Source organism: Gadus macrocephalus, chromosome 10, assembly GCF_031168955.1.
Source record: "Gadus macrocephalus chromosome 10, ASM3116895v1".
NCBI lineage: Eukaryota > Metazoa > Chordata > Actinopteri > Gadiformes > Gadidae > Gadus > Gadus macrocephalus.
Window position 1 is genome coordinate 14,130,367 of NC_082391.1, and position 18,792 is coordinate 14,149,158.

An 18,792-nucleotide genomic window follows, 5' to 3' on the forward strand; every position below is an offset into this window, starting at 1 on the left:
CCCATCATAGAAGGTTAAATCTCCACTGTTTCTCAAACCTAACTGTTGTTTGAGGTGAACCACGTCCCCAGCAGTGGACAAAACGCATGCAGCTAGTTCAGGGCCTGCCTATTCAGAACCCCCTGGTTCAGGTTCCGCATGTTCAGGACCCGCATGTTCAGGACCATGGACAGTGGTACATAAGCATTAACTGGGACTTGTTTGGAACGTATAACATGTCTCTGGGCAATCGAAAGAAAGCTATATCATATCACAGCTTCTTGTTGGCCATGTTTGTAACACTGCAATTGCAACGAAATTGAAAACTAAAGTATCTTGCAACAAACATTAATATTAACAATTACATTACCTATTCAGCGAACAGGCAATACACGTTACTATCCGGAAAAACGATTTCATGTCCTATTTGCAATTATTATGCAATTATGCAACTATTTTTCCGTAGTACAATTGGCCAATATTTTAGTATTTTACATGAAGTATTTTATTCATTTTCACAGCAATATAATATAATACAAGTTGTAATCATTACCAAATACAGCGAATTATTGTCAGCCAACACCTCTTCAAAAATGATCAACCCTATGTGACAAATTACATTATAGCCAGTTCAACACATTAGGTTACATTATTTCTGTGGATTGGTGTTCCAAGGGGAAAATACCTTCAAGGCATGGTATTCATTAACAAATAGAATAACAGTAGAAAGCTTAAAATCATAACAAATACATGTTCCAGGTCATGTTCAGTGCTTTCGTGGTCATCATTGATGAGGGGTAGTTGAGAAAAGAAAAGAAAAAGTTGTGACGTATAATATGATGTGTTTTATTCTTACCTTCTCGTGATTGGGCAAAGTCTGAGTTCTGCTTAAAGTGTCTCCTCCGTTTATACTGATCAGTTCTCCATCAACAGGCGGGAATTGAGGAGGGAACACTACTACGTCACTCTTCAGTGTGTCTGAGCTGAAACACACGTCATACTGCTGAGTAGATTTAGAGTAAGACCAGCTCCCGTCAGGGTGGGTGGTGATCATTGGGGCGCTGTACCTGCTGAAACTGTTGTCTGTCCGGTGGCATTTGACTGCTATTAAACTGATGAGACTCAGTAGAAAGATCACTGACACCGACGCAATGGCGATCAGCAAATACAGGTTTAAAGCAGAGAAGCTGTCCTCCTTTAGCGGCACGTGTCTGAACTGAGTCTGAAGGTCTCCTGTGTTTTCAACCACAACGACATCAATAGACACAGTAGCTGTCAGAGAGGGCTCTCCGTTATCGCAAACCAACACCACCAACGGGTGAGTTTTCAGGTCATTGTCACTCATCCGTCTCTTAGTCCTGATTTCACCGGTGCTGGTTCCGATCCGAAAGAGATTGGTTCCTTTGGGTTCAGAGATGTGATAAGAAAGCAGTGCATTGTAACCAGAGTCTGCGTCTACGGCCCTGATTTTAGCCACAAAGTATCCCGCTTCAGCAGAGTAGGGAATGTTCTCACTGTTAACGGATCCGTGTTCAGAATAGGGGGCTAAAATCCCGGGACTATTGTCATTCTCATCAAGGATGAAAACGTTAACAGTGGCGTTACTGCTCAGTGAAGGAACACCAGAATCGATGCCTTGAACTTTGAACTGAAATGTTTTTTTTTCTTCATAATTAAAAGACTGAAGGCAAACTATTTCACCAGTATCTGAGTTGATATTAACCATTGATAACACAGGCATGGACACTTCATTAATTATAGTGTACGTTATTTTTGCTTTCTCTCCTAAATCTGCGTCAGTAGCGGTTACTGTATGAATGACTTGATCCGTCAGGCTGTTTTCTTTCACGTAAACATTTATGACCGGATGAGGAAAACGCGGTGGATTGTCATTAACATCAGAAACGTGGACGGTGATCACATTGGTACTAGAGAGAGGTGGAGACCCCTCGTCCGTAGCAGTGATTGTGACGTCATACTGAGAAACGCTCTCTCTATCAAGAGCACCGTCAACCAACAAAGAGTAGTAATTCTTATAGTTTGACTTCAGTTTAAAAGGAACAGAGCCAGTAATTCTACAATTTGCATGGCCATTTTTGCCTCCGTCTCTATCTGTCACAGTTACCAAAGCCACGACTGTACCTAATTCAGCGTCTTCTTTAACCTGATTCATAAGAGATGAGACAATTATTTCCGGTAAATTATCATTTATGTCGATCACCTCGACCACAACCTTGCCATGTCCAATACGAGGAGGCGTACCTTTATCTTTTGCTTCGACACGAATATCATAAGCTTGACTTTCCTCAAAATCAATGTTTGATTTTACTGTGATAACACCGGTCTCTTCGTTGAGGGAGAATTTATCACTGGGGTCTACGCGCCCCTTTGCTGCAAACGAGTAGAGAAGCTCACTATTCACCCCGTCATCCAGGTCAGTAGCGCTGAGAGTTAATAACGTGGCTCCTATTTCAGCATTCTCAACAATCTGCGCTTTGTAGAGGGATTGACTAAACACGGGAGTGTTGTCATTCACGTCCATTACGTTAACGGTTATTTGCAATGTCCCCGATCTGGGAGGTTTACCACCGTCTACAGCGGTCAGAGTCAGTGTGATTACGGCCTGTTTCTCTCTGTCTAATGATTTCTGCAAAACCAACTCAGCAGACAGACTGCTATCTCCACTGCTTTGAACATCTAAAGAAAAATGTTCGTTGGGGGTCAATTTATACGCCTTTACAGTGTTACTACCTATATCAACATCATGAGCAGTTGGCAATGGATACCTCTCCCCGGGATATGACGACTCAGTCAGATCAATTATCTTGTCCTCCTCCATGAAATATGGTGAATTATCATTTACATCGAGAATATCAATTTCTATTCTACGAAGATCTCGCGGATGACTTAACATGGCCTCTACGTTTAAAGAGCACTTTACCGTGTTGGGACAAAGCTCCTCTCGGTCTATCCTCTCGTTAACATATAGATATCCACTTTTCAAATCAACCTGAAAATGCTGAGTTTTGTAACCCGAATTGATTTCAAGATTCCTGGATTGTAATTGCTGGAGAATGAGGTTTAAATCTTTGGCGAGGTTCCCGACTACGGTTCCTTTGTCCACCTCTTCGGAAACAGAGTAGGATATCTGTGCAACGGACCATCCACAGAAACAAAGCAGAACGGAAAGTACAATCCACACATGATCGTATCGTTCCAATGCAGCCATCGCCGAAGTATCAAAAGAGATAAATCCTCGATCCACGAAACATGAGGAATATCCAGTTTTATGCCACGGTCCAACCCTTCTCCTACGACTTCATCCGAATGTTTCCTTGACCACAAAGCACTACACACTGACGACTTTGGTTAAACAGAGGAGGAGTCTTCTGCCTCTATATTTTTCCATGGTCTCAAGCGACACCACGTGTCTGTCATGAGGAAATAAAGGTTCATAAAAAGCTACGTGACAACGGGCTATAATGGTAATGTGACCAACCATATGGAAAACAAGATTATTTTTTTGTTCCATGTAATTGTTACGCGTTAATTAATGAACACAAGTGATCTAACGTTGGTTCTTCATTATATTTTACGTCAGTTAATTGGCTTTTGACTTGAAAGAATTTCTGAAAGACAGCATCTTGATACTTTGTTTACTTTGTTAACCATTCATTTAGGATTAAGAATAACGGGGATGTGTGGAAAATGTCAGAGTAATCTTTTTTCTAAACTATGCTAATGTAAATTCTCCCATGGCAATTTATTTTGGAAGCAAATATGCCCACCAAAAATGCAAAGGCACATTCACGTATTTGTTGTTCATGAATAAAAGTAACGTGTCAACCATTTACGAAACAATACCTCTATAATACCTTCATTATACAAACAAAAATAATAATCATGAGAAGTTTTGTGATCATGAAGATGATTATTATTATCATAAGTCAATAACCATTTTATTTGATAGCCGTTAATATTTGTTCATGTGTATAACACTCCTCATTATCAAATCGAATAGATACAACCATTAGCTGCATTTGTTTAATAGCTAGGTCTTTAAAGTATTGTTTCAGCTGGGACAGCATAACGTAGTTTCGGATTAGGATGATCCAATACAGACAGTAAATGCATCAACAGAATAATCAAATATGAACGTTCATGTGTCTTACCTTCTCGTGATTGGGCAAAGTCTGAGTCCTGCTTAAAGTGTCTCCTCCATTTATACTGATCAGTTCCCCATCAACAGGCGGGAATTGAGGAGGGAACACTACTACGTCACTCTTCAGTGTGTCTGAGCTGAAACACACGTCATACTGCTGAGTAGATTTAGAGTAAGACCAGCTCCCGTCAGGGTGGGTGGTGATCATTGGGGCGCTGTACCTGCTTAAACTGTTGTCTGTCCGGTGGCATTTGACTGCTATTAAACTGATGAGACTCAGTAGAAAGATCACTGACACCGACGCAATGGCGATCAGTAAATACAGGTTTAAAGCAGAGAAGCTGTCCTCCTTTAGCGGCACGTGTCTGAACTGAGTCTGAAGGTCTCCTGTGTTTTCAACCACAACGACATCAATAGACACCGTAGCTGTCAGGGAGGGCTCTCCGTTATCACAAACCAACACCACCAACGGGTGAGTTTTCAGGTCATTGTCACTCATCCGTCTCTTAGTCCTGATTTCACCGGTGCTGGTTCCGATCCGAAAGAGATTGGTTCCTTTGGGTTCAGAGATGTGATAAGAAAGCAGTGCATTGTAACCAGAGTCTGCGTCTACGGCCCTGATTTTAGCCACAAAGTATCCCGCTTCAGCAGAGTAGGGAATGTTCTCACTGTTAACGGAGCCGTGTTCAGAATAGGGGGCTAAAATCCCGGGACTGTTGTCATTCTCATCCAGGATGAAAACATTCACTGTCACGTTACTGCTGAGGGGAGGAATACCGGAGTCTGTGCCCCTAACTTTGAATTGAAACGTTTTTAACTCTTCATAGTCGAAAGATTGGCGACTGACAATATCGCCAGTTTCTGAATTAACATTGACCATTGTAGAGAGAGGTATTGAGGAAACGCTGTTTGTCAAAAGTGAGTAACTTATCTGACCGTTTTGTCCCCCGTCAACATCAATTGCCGACGCAGTTTTAATAAAAACACCTACTGGGCTATTCTCTTTGACGTAAACGTTCATCAGAGTCTCCGTGAAACGGGGCTCGTTGTCGTTAACGTCAGCCACGTGCACTGTGACAACGGTGGAGCTGGAAAGAGGTGGGGTACCTTCATCAGTTGCTACGATATTAACATTGTGTTGAGCAATCGTCTCTCTGTCGATGAGCCCGTTAACTACCAGCGAGTAATAGTTTTTATAGTTCGTTTCCAACTTGAATGGCACGTCGTTCGCGATCACAACCCTCACTACGCTGTTCTTTCCATCGTCTTTGTCGAGAACGGAGACCAAAGCAATAGCAGTGCCTATTTTAGCGTCTTCTTTTACAGTATCCATCAATGACGTCACGGTGAGCTCCGGAGCATTGTCGTTGAGGTCCACTACCTCTACGAGTACTTTACAGTGAGCTGACATTGGAGGCTGGCCTCTGTCACTGGCCTGCGCGTGGATCTCAAACGCAGAGTTTTTTTCAAAGTCTATTGGACCTTTTATCGAAATTGCGCCGCTTTTAGGATCAATATCAAATAAATCAAATATGTCATCCTGGCCTTTACTTCTAAGTGAGTATTCAATATCACTATTCACACCTTCATCTGCGTCTGTTGCATTTAATATAATTATTTTAGTTCCAGGAGGCAAGTTTTCCAAAATCCGCGTTTTGAACAATGAACTACTGAAAACCGGGCGATTATCATTTACATCTAAAACGTTAATAACAATCTGTGATGTTCCTGATCTGGTAGGATTTCCCCCATCAACTGCTGTCAGTGTGAGCTTAAAAAGGGCCCCTTTCTCCCGATCTAACGCCTTCTGAAGCACTAACTCGGCGGACACACTCTTACCGCCTTTATGTATTTCCAAAGTAAAGTAATCATTTGGACTGAGCGTGTATGTACTTACACTGTTTTTACCTACGTCCAAATCAGATGCTTCAATAAGTGCAAATTTGGCTCCGGTTAGAGTACTTTCTGGGATGTCGAGGGATTGTACATTTTCTACGAAAAAGGGTGCATTATCATTTTGATCTACAATATTGACCTCTAAATGATACAATTTCAACGGATTATTGATCACGGCCTCTATGTTTACGGTGCATTTCGTAGCCTTTCCACAGAGCTCCTCACGGTCGATTCTTTCATTGATAAACAGAGAACCAGTCTTGAGATTCACCTCAAAGTATTTTCGCTTTGAGCCAGAAACGAGTTGAAACGTACGGGATTCCAGATCCTGAACATTGAGGTTTAGATCCTTAGCAATATTTCCAACGGAAGCGCCTGCTTTTATCTCCTCGGGCACCGAATAGGAAAGCTGCCCGCACACCGTTTTCCAAAAGCATCCGAAAAGCGTAACCGCCAGATATATCCAAATACACCTCCTTTTCCTCATATGCAGTGACATAATTCCATCCGAAACTAACAGAAAATGGGTCGAAATATCGCTTTAGTCCCGTTGTTCCTGGAAAAGTCGTCCCGCAAATATAGATGTATATTCAGGAGCAATGCCAACGCAACGGCCGCAGTTCTTTATCCTTCTGCTCGTCTTTGTAACAAAGCCCGGAGAAACGCAGTCGTCTCTCAGACCTGGGTGGAGTTTCACAGAGAACTACAGTCCTCGAAATGTTATGGTCTACAATATCCCCTTGTGGACACTTGACGCAAGTACAGTACATTTTCCAAAACAACCAGAGAATGGATTTTTCATTCTCTTGGAATACCAGATTAACTGTTCAGCGACGTTCAAAATGTATGAAATCTGACAGAAAAATGGGTTTCATAAGCCTTATCAAGTTGCTTGAACTCTGATATTTGAGGAATAAGTTACAGGCCTCCAGCGAGTAAATGAAACTGCTAACATCACATTCAAATGCTGTACATTTTCAACAACAAATTATTGTGCTCCATTATGAGGATGAATCATTCCAGTCTAGCGGAACGCGGTTACAAGCCTATTGAATACCGTTTCAGCACCAAGGACAGTGGTCCATTCAGTGGCTACCATAGCCATTGACGAAGGAGCCTTATTTACTCCATAATAATAAATCATTAAAAATATGTTAAAGAAAAAAGGTTCATAATGCAGTAAAGTTTAGAATGACATGGATTTGATGCCTTGAGGTTTGCTGCAAAACAGTTTAGATCATGAGAAAAGTAAAAACGCCCAGTCGAATGTTATGAAGTAAGTTGTTGCTCTTACCTTATCTTTGTTTGGTAAAGTCTGAGTCCTGCTTAAAGTGTCTCCTCCGTTTATACTGATAAGTTCTCCATCAACAGGCGGGAATTGAGGAGGGAACACTACCACGTCACTCTTCAGTGTGTCTGAGCTGAAACACACGTCATACTGCTGAGTAGATTTAGAGTAAGACCAGCTCCCGTCAGGGTGGGTGGTGATCATTGGGGCGCTGTACCTGCTGAAACTGTTGTCTGTCCGGTGGCATTTGACTGCTATTAAACTGATGAGACTCAGTAGAAAGATCACTGACACCGACGCAATGGCGATCAGCAAATACAGGTTTAAAGCAGAGAAGCTGTCCTCCTTTAGCGGCACGTGTCTGAACTGAGTCTGAAGGTCTCCTGTGTTTTCAACCACAACGACATCAATAGACACAGTAGCTGTCAGGGAGGGCTCTCCGTTATCGCAAACCAACACCACCAACGGGTGAGTTTTCAGGTCATTGTCACTCATCCGTCTCTTAGTCCTGATTTCACCGGTGCTGGTTCCTATCCGAAAAAGATTGGTTCCTTTGGGCTCAGAGATGTGGTAGGAAAGCAGTGCATTGTAACCAGAGTCTGCGTCAATGGCCCTGATTTTAGCCACAAAGTATCCCGCTTCAGCAGAGTAGGGAATGTTCTCACTGTTAACGGATCCGTGTTCAGAATAGGGGGGTAGAATCCCGGGACTGTTGTCATTGTCATCCAAGATACAAACGTTAATTGTCACGTTACTGCTAAGGGGAGGGATTCCAGAGTCCGTGGCCTGAACTTTAAACTGAAACGATTTTAATTCCTCGTAGTTAAATGATTGAAGGGCTGAAACCTCTCCAGTTTCTGACTTAATATTCATCATTGAAGATAGCGGCAAAGGTGAACCACTGCTCTGCAAAAACGAATACTTCACTTGACCGTTTTGATCGACGTCAGCGTCAACCGCAGAAACCCTCTTAACAACGACCCCCACCGGCCCGTTCTCTCGGACGTACACGTTCAGCACGGGCTCTGTGAAGCGGGGCACGTTGTCGTTGACATCAGAAACGTGAACAGTGACGACGGCAGTGCCCGAGAGAGGCGGGGACCCTTCATCAGTGGCTATAATAGTCACCGTGTACTGGGAGACGGTCTCCCTGTCCAGGGGTCCGTTAACTACTAAGGAATAATAGTTTTTGTAGTTCGTCTGAAGTTTAAATGGTGGGTCATTGGCGATAACCGCTTTTACCACACCGTTTATACCATCGTCTTCGTCCAGAACGGTAACCAGAGCAATAGCTGTTCCTATTTTAGCGTCCTCTTTCACCGCCGTCATGAGTGACGTCACGGTGATCTCCGGAGCGTTGTCGTTGAGGTCCACTACCTCTACGAGTACTTTACAGTGAGCTGACATCGGAGGCTGGCCTCTGTCACTGGCCTGGGCGTGGATCTCAAACGCAGAGTTTTCTTCAAAGTCTATTGGACCTTTTATTGTTATTGCACCGCTTTTAGAATCAATATCAAATAAATCTAAAATTAGATCCTGGCCTTTACTCCTGAGTAAATATTCAATTTCGCCATTTACCCCTTCATCTGCGTCTGTTGCTTCAAGTATGACCACTGTTGTTCCTGTCGGCACATTTTCTATAATTTGTGTTTTGTACAGTGATTTACTGAATACTGGAGAATTATCATTGTTGTCTAAAACATTAATAATTATTTGTGACGTTCCTGATTTAGGAGGATTTCCTCCGTCTACTGCGGTCAACGTAAGCTTTATCAGAGCCTGTTTCTCTCGGTCTAGCGGCTTCTGCAAAACTAACTCGGCAGACGGACTGTCTCCCCCTTTATGAATATCTAACGAAAAATGATCGTTAGAACTGAGCTTGTATGTATTCACGGCGTTCTTGCCAATGTCTACGTCCGATGCCTCTACAAGGCCGAATTTCTTTCCTGGGAATGTACTCTCGGCGATGTTAAGAGACTGCAACATCTCTGTGAAAAATGGAGCGTTATCATTAATGTCCAAAACGTTCACTTCTAATCGATGAAGTTCTAGAGGATCGTTGAGGAATGCCTCAACGTTTACGGTGCATTTTCTAGCTTTGGCGCACAGCTCCTCCCTGTCGATCCGTTCTTTGACAAAGAGAACACCAGTCTTTAAATCTACCTCGAAATGCTTCTTCTTTGAACCGGTGACAATCAGAAACCTACGCGAACCCAATTCCTGCAGGTTGAGGTTAAGATCCTTCGCGAGGTTTCCAACAGACGTCCCGAGGTTTGCCTCTTCAGAGACGGAGTAGGAGAGCTGTCCGTACGCTGCTGTACAATACAAATCCAGTAACACAAGCGCTATGTGTATTCCAACGGAGCCACTTCGAATAGATACAGACATAGTACCATGCAAGTCCGACACGGCCAATATGTCAAAATCAGAGAAATCCTCCAAAATAATCCAGGAAAATATGGTAAATCCAACGAGTGTACATGCCCTTCTAATTATTTATAGGGAAACGATGGATGCCTTGCAGTTCATTATCCTCCTGCGTTTCTGTTAACAAAGCCCATATAGTCGTCGTGAGCCGGGTAGTGGCCTCAGCCCTACGTTCCAATTCTTTCAATGTTGTGGTCTATAATGCCCCCTTCTGGTCACCTGATAGAAGTGTATCAAACGTTCACTGCTGTCATTCCAAACGTTGCCAAATTAGCCATTTCCAACTAAACGAAGACACGATACGAACGGGAATCAAGTAACCATTTATACTATGTGATTCTTCTCAGTGCTTTCCAAAGCCAACCAATCAAGTGCAACACGAAACAGATTACCAAGTGGCCAGACCGACAGTGTTTGAAATGTATAAACTACAGGGATGAGGCTATTTTTGCAGGTAGCTTATTCTTTCAAAGTGAACTGCTAACAGACTGGAAACTAGCTACAATGATTAGGCTTCAAAATAACAGCCATTTTTATCCGATGGCACATCATGGATGGTAACATCTCCAATGTTTCACAAAACTAACTGTTGGAGTGTAATCACGTCCCCCTGCAGCAGCAGACAGAACACATGCAGCTGGTTCAGGGCCAGCATATTCGGAGCGAATTGGTTCAGGACCCGAATGTTCGGGACCCGCATGTTCAGGACCATGGCTAGCGGTCTATAAAATAAAATACAACGCGGATGCGTTGGGAACACAAAACAGAAACTAAACAACAGGCAATGCACGTTTCTATCCGTACGAAACGATTGCATGCGCTATTTGGAATAACTTTGTTTCCTTCGTACAATTGGCCAACATGTTTGTGTTTTACATTAAGTATTATCTTCTTTTCACCTAACTAAAATATAGGTTGTATTCATTAACATTATAGTGAAGTATTGTCAGCCAACGTCTCTTTAAAGATCATCAACCCTAGCTGACAAATGACACAATTATAGCCAATTGAGCACTTTAGGTTATATTATTCCTGTCTTTTACGTGTGGTTGGTCTACCACGAGGAAAATGCCTTCAAGGCATCGTATTGATTGTACAAAAATATTAACCGTAGAAAGCATGATTCAAAACCAATGCATGGTCAAGGTCATGTTGTGGGCGTTCATGGGCAACATTGAAGAGGGGAGGTTTAGAAAAGAGACTAGAAATGATGCAAATGCATTTGCTTAATAGCGGAAAAACGTTTGTAAGAGGAAACTCTGGTGAGAATTGCCCATTTTCAAGCATGCAACAGTTGTGATTTGTAGTACGTGTTTGATTCTTACCTTCTCGTGATTGGGCAAAGTCTGAGTTCTGCTTAAAGTGTCTCCTCCGTTTATACTGATCAGTTCTCCATCAACAGGCGGGAATTGAGGAGGGTACACTACTACGTCACTCTTCAGTGTGTCTGAGCTGAAACACACGTCATACTGCTGAGTAGATTTAGAGTAAGACCAGCTCCCGTCAGGGTGGGTGGTGATCATTGGGGCGCTGTACCTGCTGAAACTGTTGTCTGTCCGGTGGCATTTGACTGCTATTAAACTGATGAGACTCAGTAGAAAGATCACTGACACCGACGCAATGGCGATCAGCAAATACAGGTTTAAAGCAGAGAAGCTGTCCTCCTTTAGCGGCACGTGTCTGAACTGAGTCTGAAGGTCTCCTGTGTTTTCAACCACAACGACATCAATTGACACAGTAGCTGTCAGGGAGGGCTCTCCGTTATCACAAACCAACACCACCAACGGGTGAGTTTTCAGGTCATTGTCACTCATCCGTCTCTTAGTCCTGATTTCACCGGTGCTGGTTCCGATCCGAAATAGATTGGTTCCTTTGGGTTCAGAAATGTGATAAGAAAGCAGTGCATTGTAACCAGAGTCTGCGTCTACGGCCCTGATTTTAGCCACAAAGTATCCCGCTTCAGCAGAGTAGGGAACGTTCTCACTGTTAACGGAACCGTGTTCAGAATAGGGGGGTAATATTCCGGGACTGTTGTCATTCTCATCCAGGATACAAACGTTAACAGTCACGCTACTGCTGAGGGGAGGAACTCCAGAGTCCGTGGCCTGAACTTTAAACTGAAACGATTTTAATTCCTCGTAGTTAAATGATTGAATGGATGAAACCTCTCCCGTTTCTGAATTAATATGCATCATTGAAGAAAGCGGCAAAGGTGAACTACTGCTCGGTAAAAACGAATACTTCACTTGACCGTTTTGATCGACGTCAGCGTCAACCGCAAAAACCGTCTTAACAATGACCCCCACCGGCCCGTTCTCTCTAACGTACACGTTCAGCACGGGCTCCGTGAATCGGGGCTCGTTGTCGTTGACGTCAGAAACGTGAACAGTGACGACGGCAGTGCCCGAGAGAGGCGGGGACCCTTCATCAGTGGCTATAATAGTCACCGTGTACTGGGCGACGGTCTCTCTGTCCAGAGGTCCGTTTACTACTAAGGAATAATAGTTTTTGTAGTTCGTCTGAAGTTTAAATGGTGGATCATTGGCGATGACCGCTTTTACCACACCGTTTATACCATCGTCTTTGTCAAGAACGTTAACCAGAGCAATAGCGGTGCCTATTTTAGCGTCCTCTTTCACCGCCGTCATTAGTGACGTCACGGTAATCTCCGGAGCGTTGTCGTTGAGGTCCACTACCTCTACGAGTACTTTACAGTGGGCTGACATCGGAGGCTGGCCTCTGTCACTGGCCTGGGCGTGGATCTCAAACGCAGAGTCTTGTTCAAAGTCGATTGGACCTTTGATTGTAATTGCACCGCTTTTAGAATCGATATCAAATGAATCTAAAATATGATCCTGGCCTTTACTCCTGAGTGAATATTCAATTTCGCCATTTACACCTTCATCTGCGTCTGTTGCTTCGAGGATGACTACTGTTGTTCCTGAAGGCACATTTTCTATAATTTGTGTTTTGTACAGTGATTTACCGAATACTGGAAGATTATCATTGTTGTCTAAAACATTAATAATTATTTGTGACGTTCCTGATTTAGGAGGATTTCCTCCGTCTACTGCGGTCAACGTAAGCTTTATCAGAGCCTGTTTCTCTCGGTCTAGCGGCTTCTGCAGAACTAACTCTGCCGACGGACTGTCTCCCCCTTTATGAATATCCAACGAAAAGTAATCATTAGGACTGAGCTTGTATGTATTCACGCCGTTCTTGCCAATGTCTAAATCTAATGCCTCTACAAGGCCGAATTTTACTCCTGCAATAGTACTCTCGGCGATGTTAATAGACTGTAACACCTCTGTGAAAAATGGTGCGTTGTCATTAATGTCTAAAACATTCACTTCTAATCGATGAAGTTCTAGAGGATCGTTGATGACTGCCTCCACGTTTACGGTGCATTTTCTAGCTTTGGCGCACAGCTCCTCCCTGTCGATCCGTTCTTTGACAAAGAGAACCCCAGTCTTTAAATCCACCTCGAAATGCCTCTTCTTTGAACCGGTGACAATCTCAAACCTTCGCGAATCCAATTCCTGCAGGTTGAGGTTCAGATCTTTTGCTAGGTTTCCAACAGACGTCCCGGGGTTTGCCTCTTCAGAAACGGAGTAGGAGAGCTGTCCGGACGCTGCTGTACAACACAAATCCATCAACACAATCGCTATGTGTATACCAACGGAGCTCCTCAGAATAGATACCGACATAGTACCATACGACACGACCAAAACATATATCAAAATCAGAGAAATCATCCAAAGTAATCCAGGGAAAGAAAGTAAATCCAACGAGTGTACATGCCCTTCTTAGCAGTAATAGTGAAATGACGGTTTCACTATTCAATCTCCTTCTGCGTTCTGCAGTTCAATCTCCTTCTGCGTTTCTGGTAACAAAGCCCAGGGAGTCGTCGTGAGCCGGGGAGTGGCCTCAACCCTAGTTACAAATCGTTCAATGTTATGGTCTATAATGCCCCCTTCTGGTCACCTGATAGAAGTGTATCAAACATTCACATCTGTCAGTCCAATTGTAGCAAAATAAGCCACACGTAATTAAACAGGGGCACGTTGCAAACAGGAAACAAATCAATATTATTACGAAGTGATTTTTCTCAGGTACATCCAATGCCAAACAACAAAATTCAACACTGAAAAATCAGCGTGGCCAGTCAGAGATTTTTTAGAAATGTACAGAGCTGCATTGATGAGGCCATTTTTGCAGATTGCCCATCGTTAAACCCGAACAGCTAACAGATTCAGTCAAATGTTAAGGCATCATGATAACAAAACAAATCATCAGATGGCACATCATGGAAGGTAATATCTCCATTGCTTCTATGTTGTTTGAGTGGAACCACGTCCCCCTGCAGCAGCAGACAGAACACATGCAGCTGCTTCAGACCCATCATATTCAGAACCCACTGGTTCAGGACCTGAAGGTTCAGGAAGGGATGGTTCAGGCCCATGGACAGCGGTCCATAAGAACCAAAATGGGCATGTTTGGAACATGTCACCCGTCTCTGGCCAATCGAAAAACAAATTCTTGATATCACAGCTTCCTCTTAGCCATGTCTGTACCACTGCAAACGCAATGAAAGTAACTACTAAGTTGCCAGACACTATGAACTGAACAACGAAGAGTCAATGTATGTTTCTATCTGTAAAAGATTATTGCATGCCCTATTTGCAATAACTAGGTTTCCGTAGTACAATTGGCCAATATTTTAGTCTTTTACATTAAGTATTCTCTTCTTTTCAAAGAACTCAAATATAGATTGTATTCATCACCACATACAGCCAAGTATGTCAGCCAAAACCTCTTTAAAGAAAATCCACCTGAGTGACCAATTACATAATTTTAGCCAGTTGAACACATTAGGTTATATTATTTCTGTCTTTTATATGTGATTGGTGTACCAAGAGGAAAAGGCCTTCAAGGCATGGTATTCATTATAGAAATAGAATAACTGTAGAATGCATTACTTCAAATCCAATGCATGGTAAAGGTCATGTTCAGGGCTTTCATGGTAATCATTGATGAGGGGCAGTTTAGAAAAGGGACTAGAAATTCTGTAAATGCATTTGCTTAACAGCGGAAAAACTTTTGTGAGGGGTAACTCTGTTGAGAATTGCACTTTTTCAAACATGCAACAGTTGTGATTCATAATAAGATGTGTTTGATCCTTACCTTCTCGTGATTGGGCAAAGTCTGAGTTCTGCTTAAAGTGTCTCCTCCGTTTATACTGATCAGTTCTCCATCAACAGGCGGGAATTGAGGAGGGAACACTACTACGTCGCTCTTCAGTGTGTCTGAGCTGAAACACACGTCATACTGCTGAGTAGATTTAGAGTAAGACCAGCTCCCGTCAGGGTGGGTGGTGATCATTGGGGCGCTGTACCTGCTGAAACTGTTGTCTGTCCGGTGGCATTTGACTGCTATTAAACTGATGAGACTCAATAGAAAGATCACTGACACCGACGCAATGGCGATCAGCAAACACAGGTTTAAAGCAGAGAAGCTGTCCTCCTTTAGCGGCACGTGTCTGAACTGAGTCTGAAGGTCTCCTGTGTTTTCAACCACAACGACATCAATAGACACAGTAGCTGTCAGGGAGGGCTCCCCGTTATCACAAACCAAAACCACCAACGGGTGAGTTTTCAGGTCATTGTCACTCATCCGTCTCTTAGTCCTGATTTCACCGGTGCTGGTTCCGATCCGAAAGAGATTGGTTCCTTTGGGTTCAGAGATGTGATAAGAAAGCAGTGCATTGTAACCAGAGTCTGCGTCTATGGCCCTGATTTTAGCGACGAAGTATCCCGCTTCAGCAGAGTAGGGAATGTTCTCACTGTTAACGGAGCCGTGTTCAGAATAGGGAGCTAAAATCCCGGGACTGTTGTCATTCTCATCCAGGATACAAACGTTAACAGTCACGTTACTGCTTAGCGGGGGGACTCCAGAGTCGGTTGCCTGAACTTTAAACTGAAACGATTTTAATTCCTCGTAGTTAAATGATTGAAGGGATGAAACCTCACCAGTTTCTGAATTAATATTCATCATTGACGAAATTGGCAAATGTGAACTACTGCTCGGGAGAAACGAATACTTCACTTGACCGTTTAAATCGACGTCAGAGTCAACCGCAGAAACCGTCTTAACAACGACCCCCACCGGCCCGTTCTCTCTGACGTACACGTTCAGCACGGGCTGCGTGAAGTGGGGCTCGTTGTCGTTGACGTCAGAAACGTGAACGGTGAGTTCGGCAGAGCCCGAGAGAGGCGGGGACCCTTCATCAGTGGCTATAATAGTCACCGTGTACTGGGCGACGGTCTCCCTGTCCAGAGGTCCGTTAACTACTAAGGAATAATAGTTTTTGTAGTTCGTCTGAAGTTTAAACGTTGGATCATTGGCGATAACCGCCTTTACCACACCGTTTATTCCATCATCGTTGTCAAGAACGGTAACCAGAGCAATAGCGGTTCCAATTTTAACGTCCTCTTTCACTGCGGTCATTAGTAACGTCACGGTGATTTCCGGAGCGTTGTCGTTGAGGTCCACTACCTCTACGAGTACTTTACAGTGAGCTGACATTGGATGCTGGCCTCTGTCACTGGCCTGGGCATGGATCTCAAACGCAGAGTTTTCTTCAAAGTCTATTGGACCTTTTATTGTTATTGCACCGCTTTTAGAATCAATATCAAATAAATCTAAAATTAGATCCTGGCCTTTTCTCCTGAGTGAATATTCAATTTCGCCATTTACACCTTCATCTGCGTCTGTTGCTTCAAGGATGACCAATGTGGTTCCTGTAGGCACATTTTCTATAATTTGTGTTTTGTACAGTGATTTACTGAATACTGGAGAATTATCATTGTTGTCTAAAACATTAATAATTATTTGGGATGTTCCTGATTTAGGAGAATTTCCTCCGTCTACTGCGGTCAACGTGAGCTTTATCAGAGCCTGTTTCTCTCGGTCTAGCGGTTTCTGCAGAACTAACTCGGCAGACGGACTGTCTCCCCCTTTATGAATATCCAGCGAAAAATACTCATTAGGACTGAGCTTGTATGTGTTCACGCTGTTCTTGCCAATGTCTAAATCCGATGCCTCTACAAGGCCGAATTTTTGTCCTGGGAGTGTACTCTCGGCGATGTTAAGAGACTGCAACATCTCTGTGAAACACGGTGCGTTATCATTAATGTCTAAAACATTCACTTCTAATCGATGAAGTTCTAGAGGATCGTTGATAACTGCCTCTACGTTTACGTTGCATTTTCGAGCTTTGGCGCACAGCTCCTCCCTGTCGATCCGTTCTTTGACAAAGAGGACACCAGTCTTTAGATCCACCTCGAAATGCCTTTTCTTTGAACCGGTGACAATCTGAAACCTACGCGAACCCAATTCCTGCAGGTTGAGGTTAAGATCCTTCGCGAGGTTTCCAACAGTCGTCCCGAGGTTTGCCTCTTCAGAGACAGTGTAGGAGAGCTGTCCGTACGCTGCTGTAAAATACAAATCCAGTAACACAATCGCTATGCGTATACCAACGGAGCCCCTTTGAATAGATACAGACATAGTACCATGCGAGTCCGACACGGCCAATACGTCAAAATCAGAGAAATCCTCAAAAATAATCCAGGAAAATGTGGTAAATCCAACGAGTGTACATGTCCTTCTAATTATTTATAGTGAAACGATGGATGCCTTGCAGTTCATTCTCCTTCTGCGTTTCTGTTAACAAAGCCCAGATAGTCGTTGTGAGCCGGGTAGTGGCCTCAGTCCTACGTTCCAATTCTTTCTATTTTGTGGTCTATACTGCCCCCTTCTGGTCACCTGATGGAAGTGTATCGAACGTTCACAGCTGTCATTCCAAACGTTGCCAAATTAGCCATTTCCAACTAAACGAAGACACGATACGAACGGGAAGCAAATAATTATTTATACCATGTGATTCTTCTCAGTGCTTTCCAATGCCAACCAATCAAATGCAACACGAAACAGATTACCAAGTGGCCAGACCGACAGTATTTGAAATGCATAGAACTACATGGATGAGGTTATTTTTTGCAGATAGCTCATTGTTTCAAAGTGAACTGCTAACGGACTGGAAACTACAATGATTAGGCTTCACAATTACAACCATTTTATCCAATGGCACATCATGGATGGTAACATCTCCAATGTTTCACAAATCTAACTATTGTTGGAGTGGAATCACGTCCCCCTGCAGCAACAGACAGAACACATGCAGCTGGATCAGGACCAGCATATTCAGAGCCCACTGCTTCAGGACCCGCATATTCAGGACCATGGATAGCGGTCGATCAAATGCAACGTGGATGCGTCGGGAACGCATCACATGTCTCTATCCAGTCGAAACGAAAGACGACTTTATCGTGTAGCAGCTTCCTCTTGGGCATGCTTGTAACACTGCAATCGCAAATTAATTCGCAAACCAAAGTTATCTTGTGACAAACAACGTCGTAACTACTAAGTTGTCAGACATACATTAACGAAACAGCAAACAGGCAATGCACGCTTCTATCCGTACGAAACGATTGCATGCCCTATTTGGAATAACTGTTTCCGTTGCACAATTTGCCAACATTTTTGTGTTTTACATTAAGTATTATATTCTTTTCACATAATTAAAATATAGCTTGTATTCATTACCATATACAGCGAAGTATTTTCAGCCAACACCTCTTTAAAGATAATCAACCCTAGGTGACAAAGAACATAATTATAGCCAGTTGAGCACTTTAGGTTATATTATTCCTATCTTTTACATGTGATTGGTCTACCAAGAGGAAATTGCCTTCAAGGCATCGTATTCATTATACAAAAATATTAACCGTCGAAAGCTTGATTCAAAACCAATACATGGTTAAGGTCATGTTGTGGGCTGTCATGGGCAACATAGATGAGGGGAGGTTTAGAAAAGAGACTGGAAATGATGTAAATGCATTTGCTTAATAGCAGAAAAACTTTTGTGAGAGGAAACTGGGGAGAATTGCACTTTATCAAGCATGCAACAGATTTGTAGTAT

General features: G+C 43.1%; 4 protein-coding genes across 12 annotated transcripts in view; all 4 read right to left on the reverse strand.

Annotated features, from left to right (window-relative positions):
• LOC132465813 (protocadherin alpha-C2-like) overlaps positions 1 to 18,792 on the reverse strand; it is a 185,000-nt gene that overhangs the window by 72,828 nt on the left and 93,380 nt on the right. The window contains exon 1 of one of the 9 annotated variants that reach the window (XM_060062621.1): positions 7,332 to 9,885. The exons of 7 other annotated variants lie outside the window; for them this stretch is intronic. In XM_060062621.1, coding sequence (XP_059918604.1) covers positions 7,332 to 9,713 — 2,382 coding nt within the window. In that variant the 5' untranslated portion in view covers positions 9,714 to 9,885. Of the gene's footprint in view, positions 1 to 4,151; positions 7,281 to 7,331; positions 9,886 to 18,792 lie in introns of those variants that run through there. One more of the 9 variants, XM_060062620.1, reaches the window with a different exon arrangement.
• On the reverse strand, positions 749 to 3,363 carry LOC132465819 (protocadherin alpha-2-like). Its single transcript, XM_060062656.1, has one exon. The coding sequence runs from the start codon at positions 3,206 to 3,208 to the stop codon at positions 764 to 766; it is 2,445 nt and encodes an 814-aa protein (XP_059918639.1). The 5' UTR covers positions 3,209 to 3,363; the 3' UTR covers positions 749 to 763.
• Positions 10,460 to 13,594, reverse strand: LOC132465817 (protocadherin alpha-3-like). Its single transcript, XM_060062654.1, has one exon. It carries the CDS (start codon positions 13,505 to 13,507, stop codon positions 10,979 to 10,981), a length of 2,529 nt encoding a protein of 842 aa, XP_059918637.1. The 5' UTR covers positions 13,508 to 13,594; the 3' UTR covers positions 10,460 to 10,978.
• Positions 14,742 to 17,521, reverse strand: LOC132465820 (protocadherin alpha-3-like). Its single transcript, XM_060062657.1, has one exon. It carries the CDS (start codon positions 17,316 to 17,318, stop codon positions 14,910 to 14,912), a length of 2,409 nt encoding a protein of 802 aa, XP_059918640.1. The 5' UTR covers positions 17,319 to 17,521; the 3' UTR covers positions 14,742 to 14,909.

Coding starts and splice junctions, on each gene's coding strand:
- LOC132465820 (XM_060062657.1), bottom strand. CDS start 17,318: ATGTCTGTATCTATTCAAAGGGGCTCCGTTGGTATACGCATAGCGATT.
- LOC132465817 (XM_060062654.1), bottom strand. CDS start 13,507: ATGATTTCTCTGATTTTGATATATGTTTTGGTCGTGTCGTATGGTACT.
- LOC132465819 (XM_060062656.1), bottom strand. CDS start 3,208: ATGGCTGCATTGGAACGATACGATCATGTGTGGATTGTACTTTCCGTT.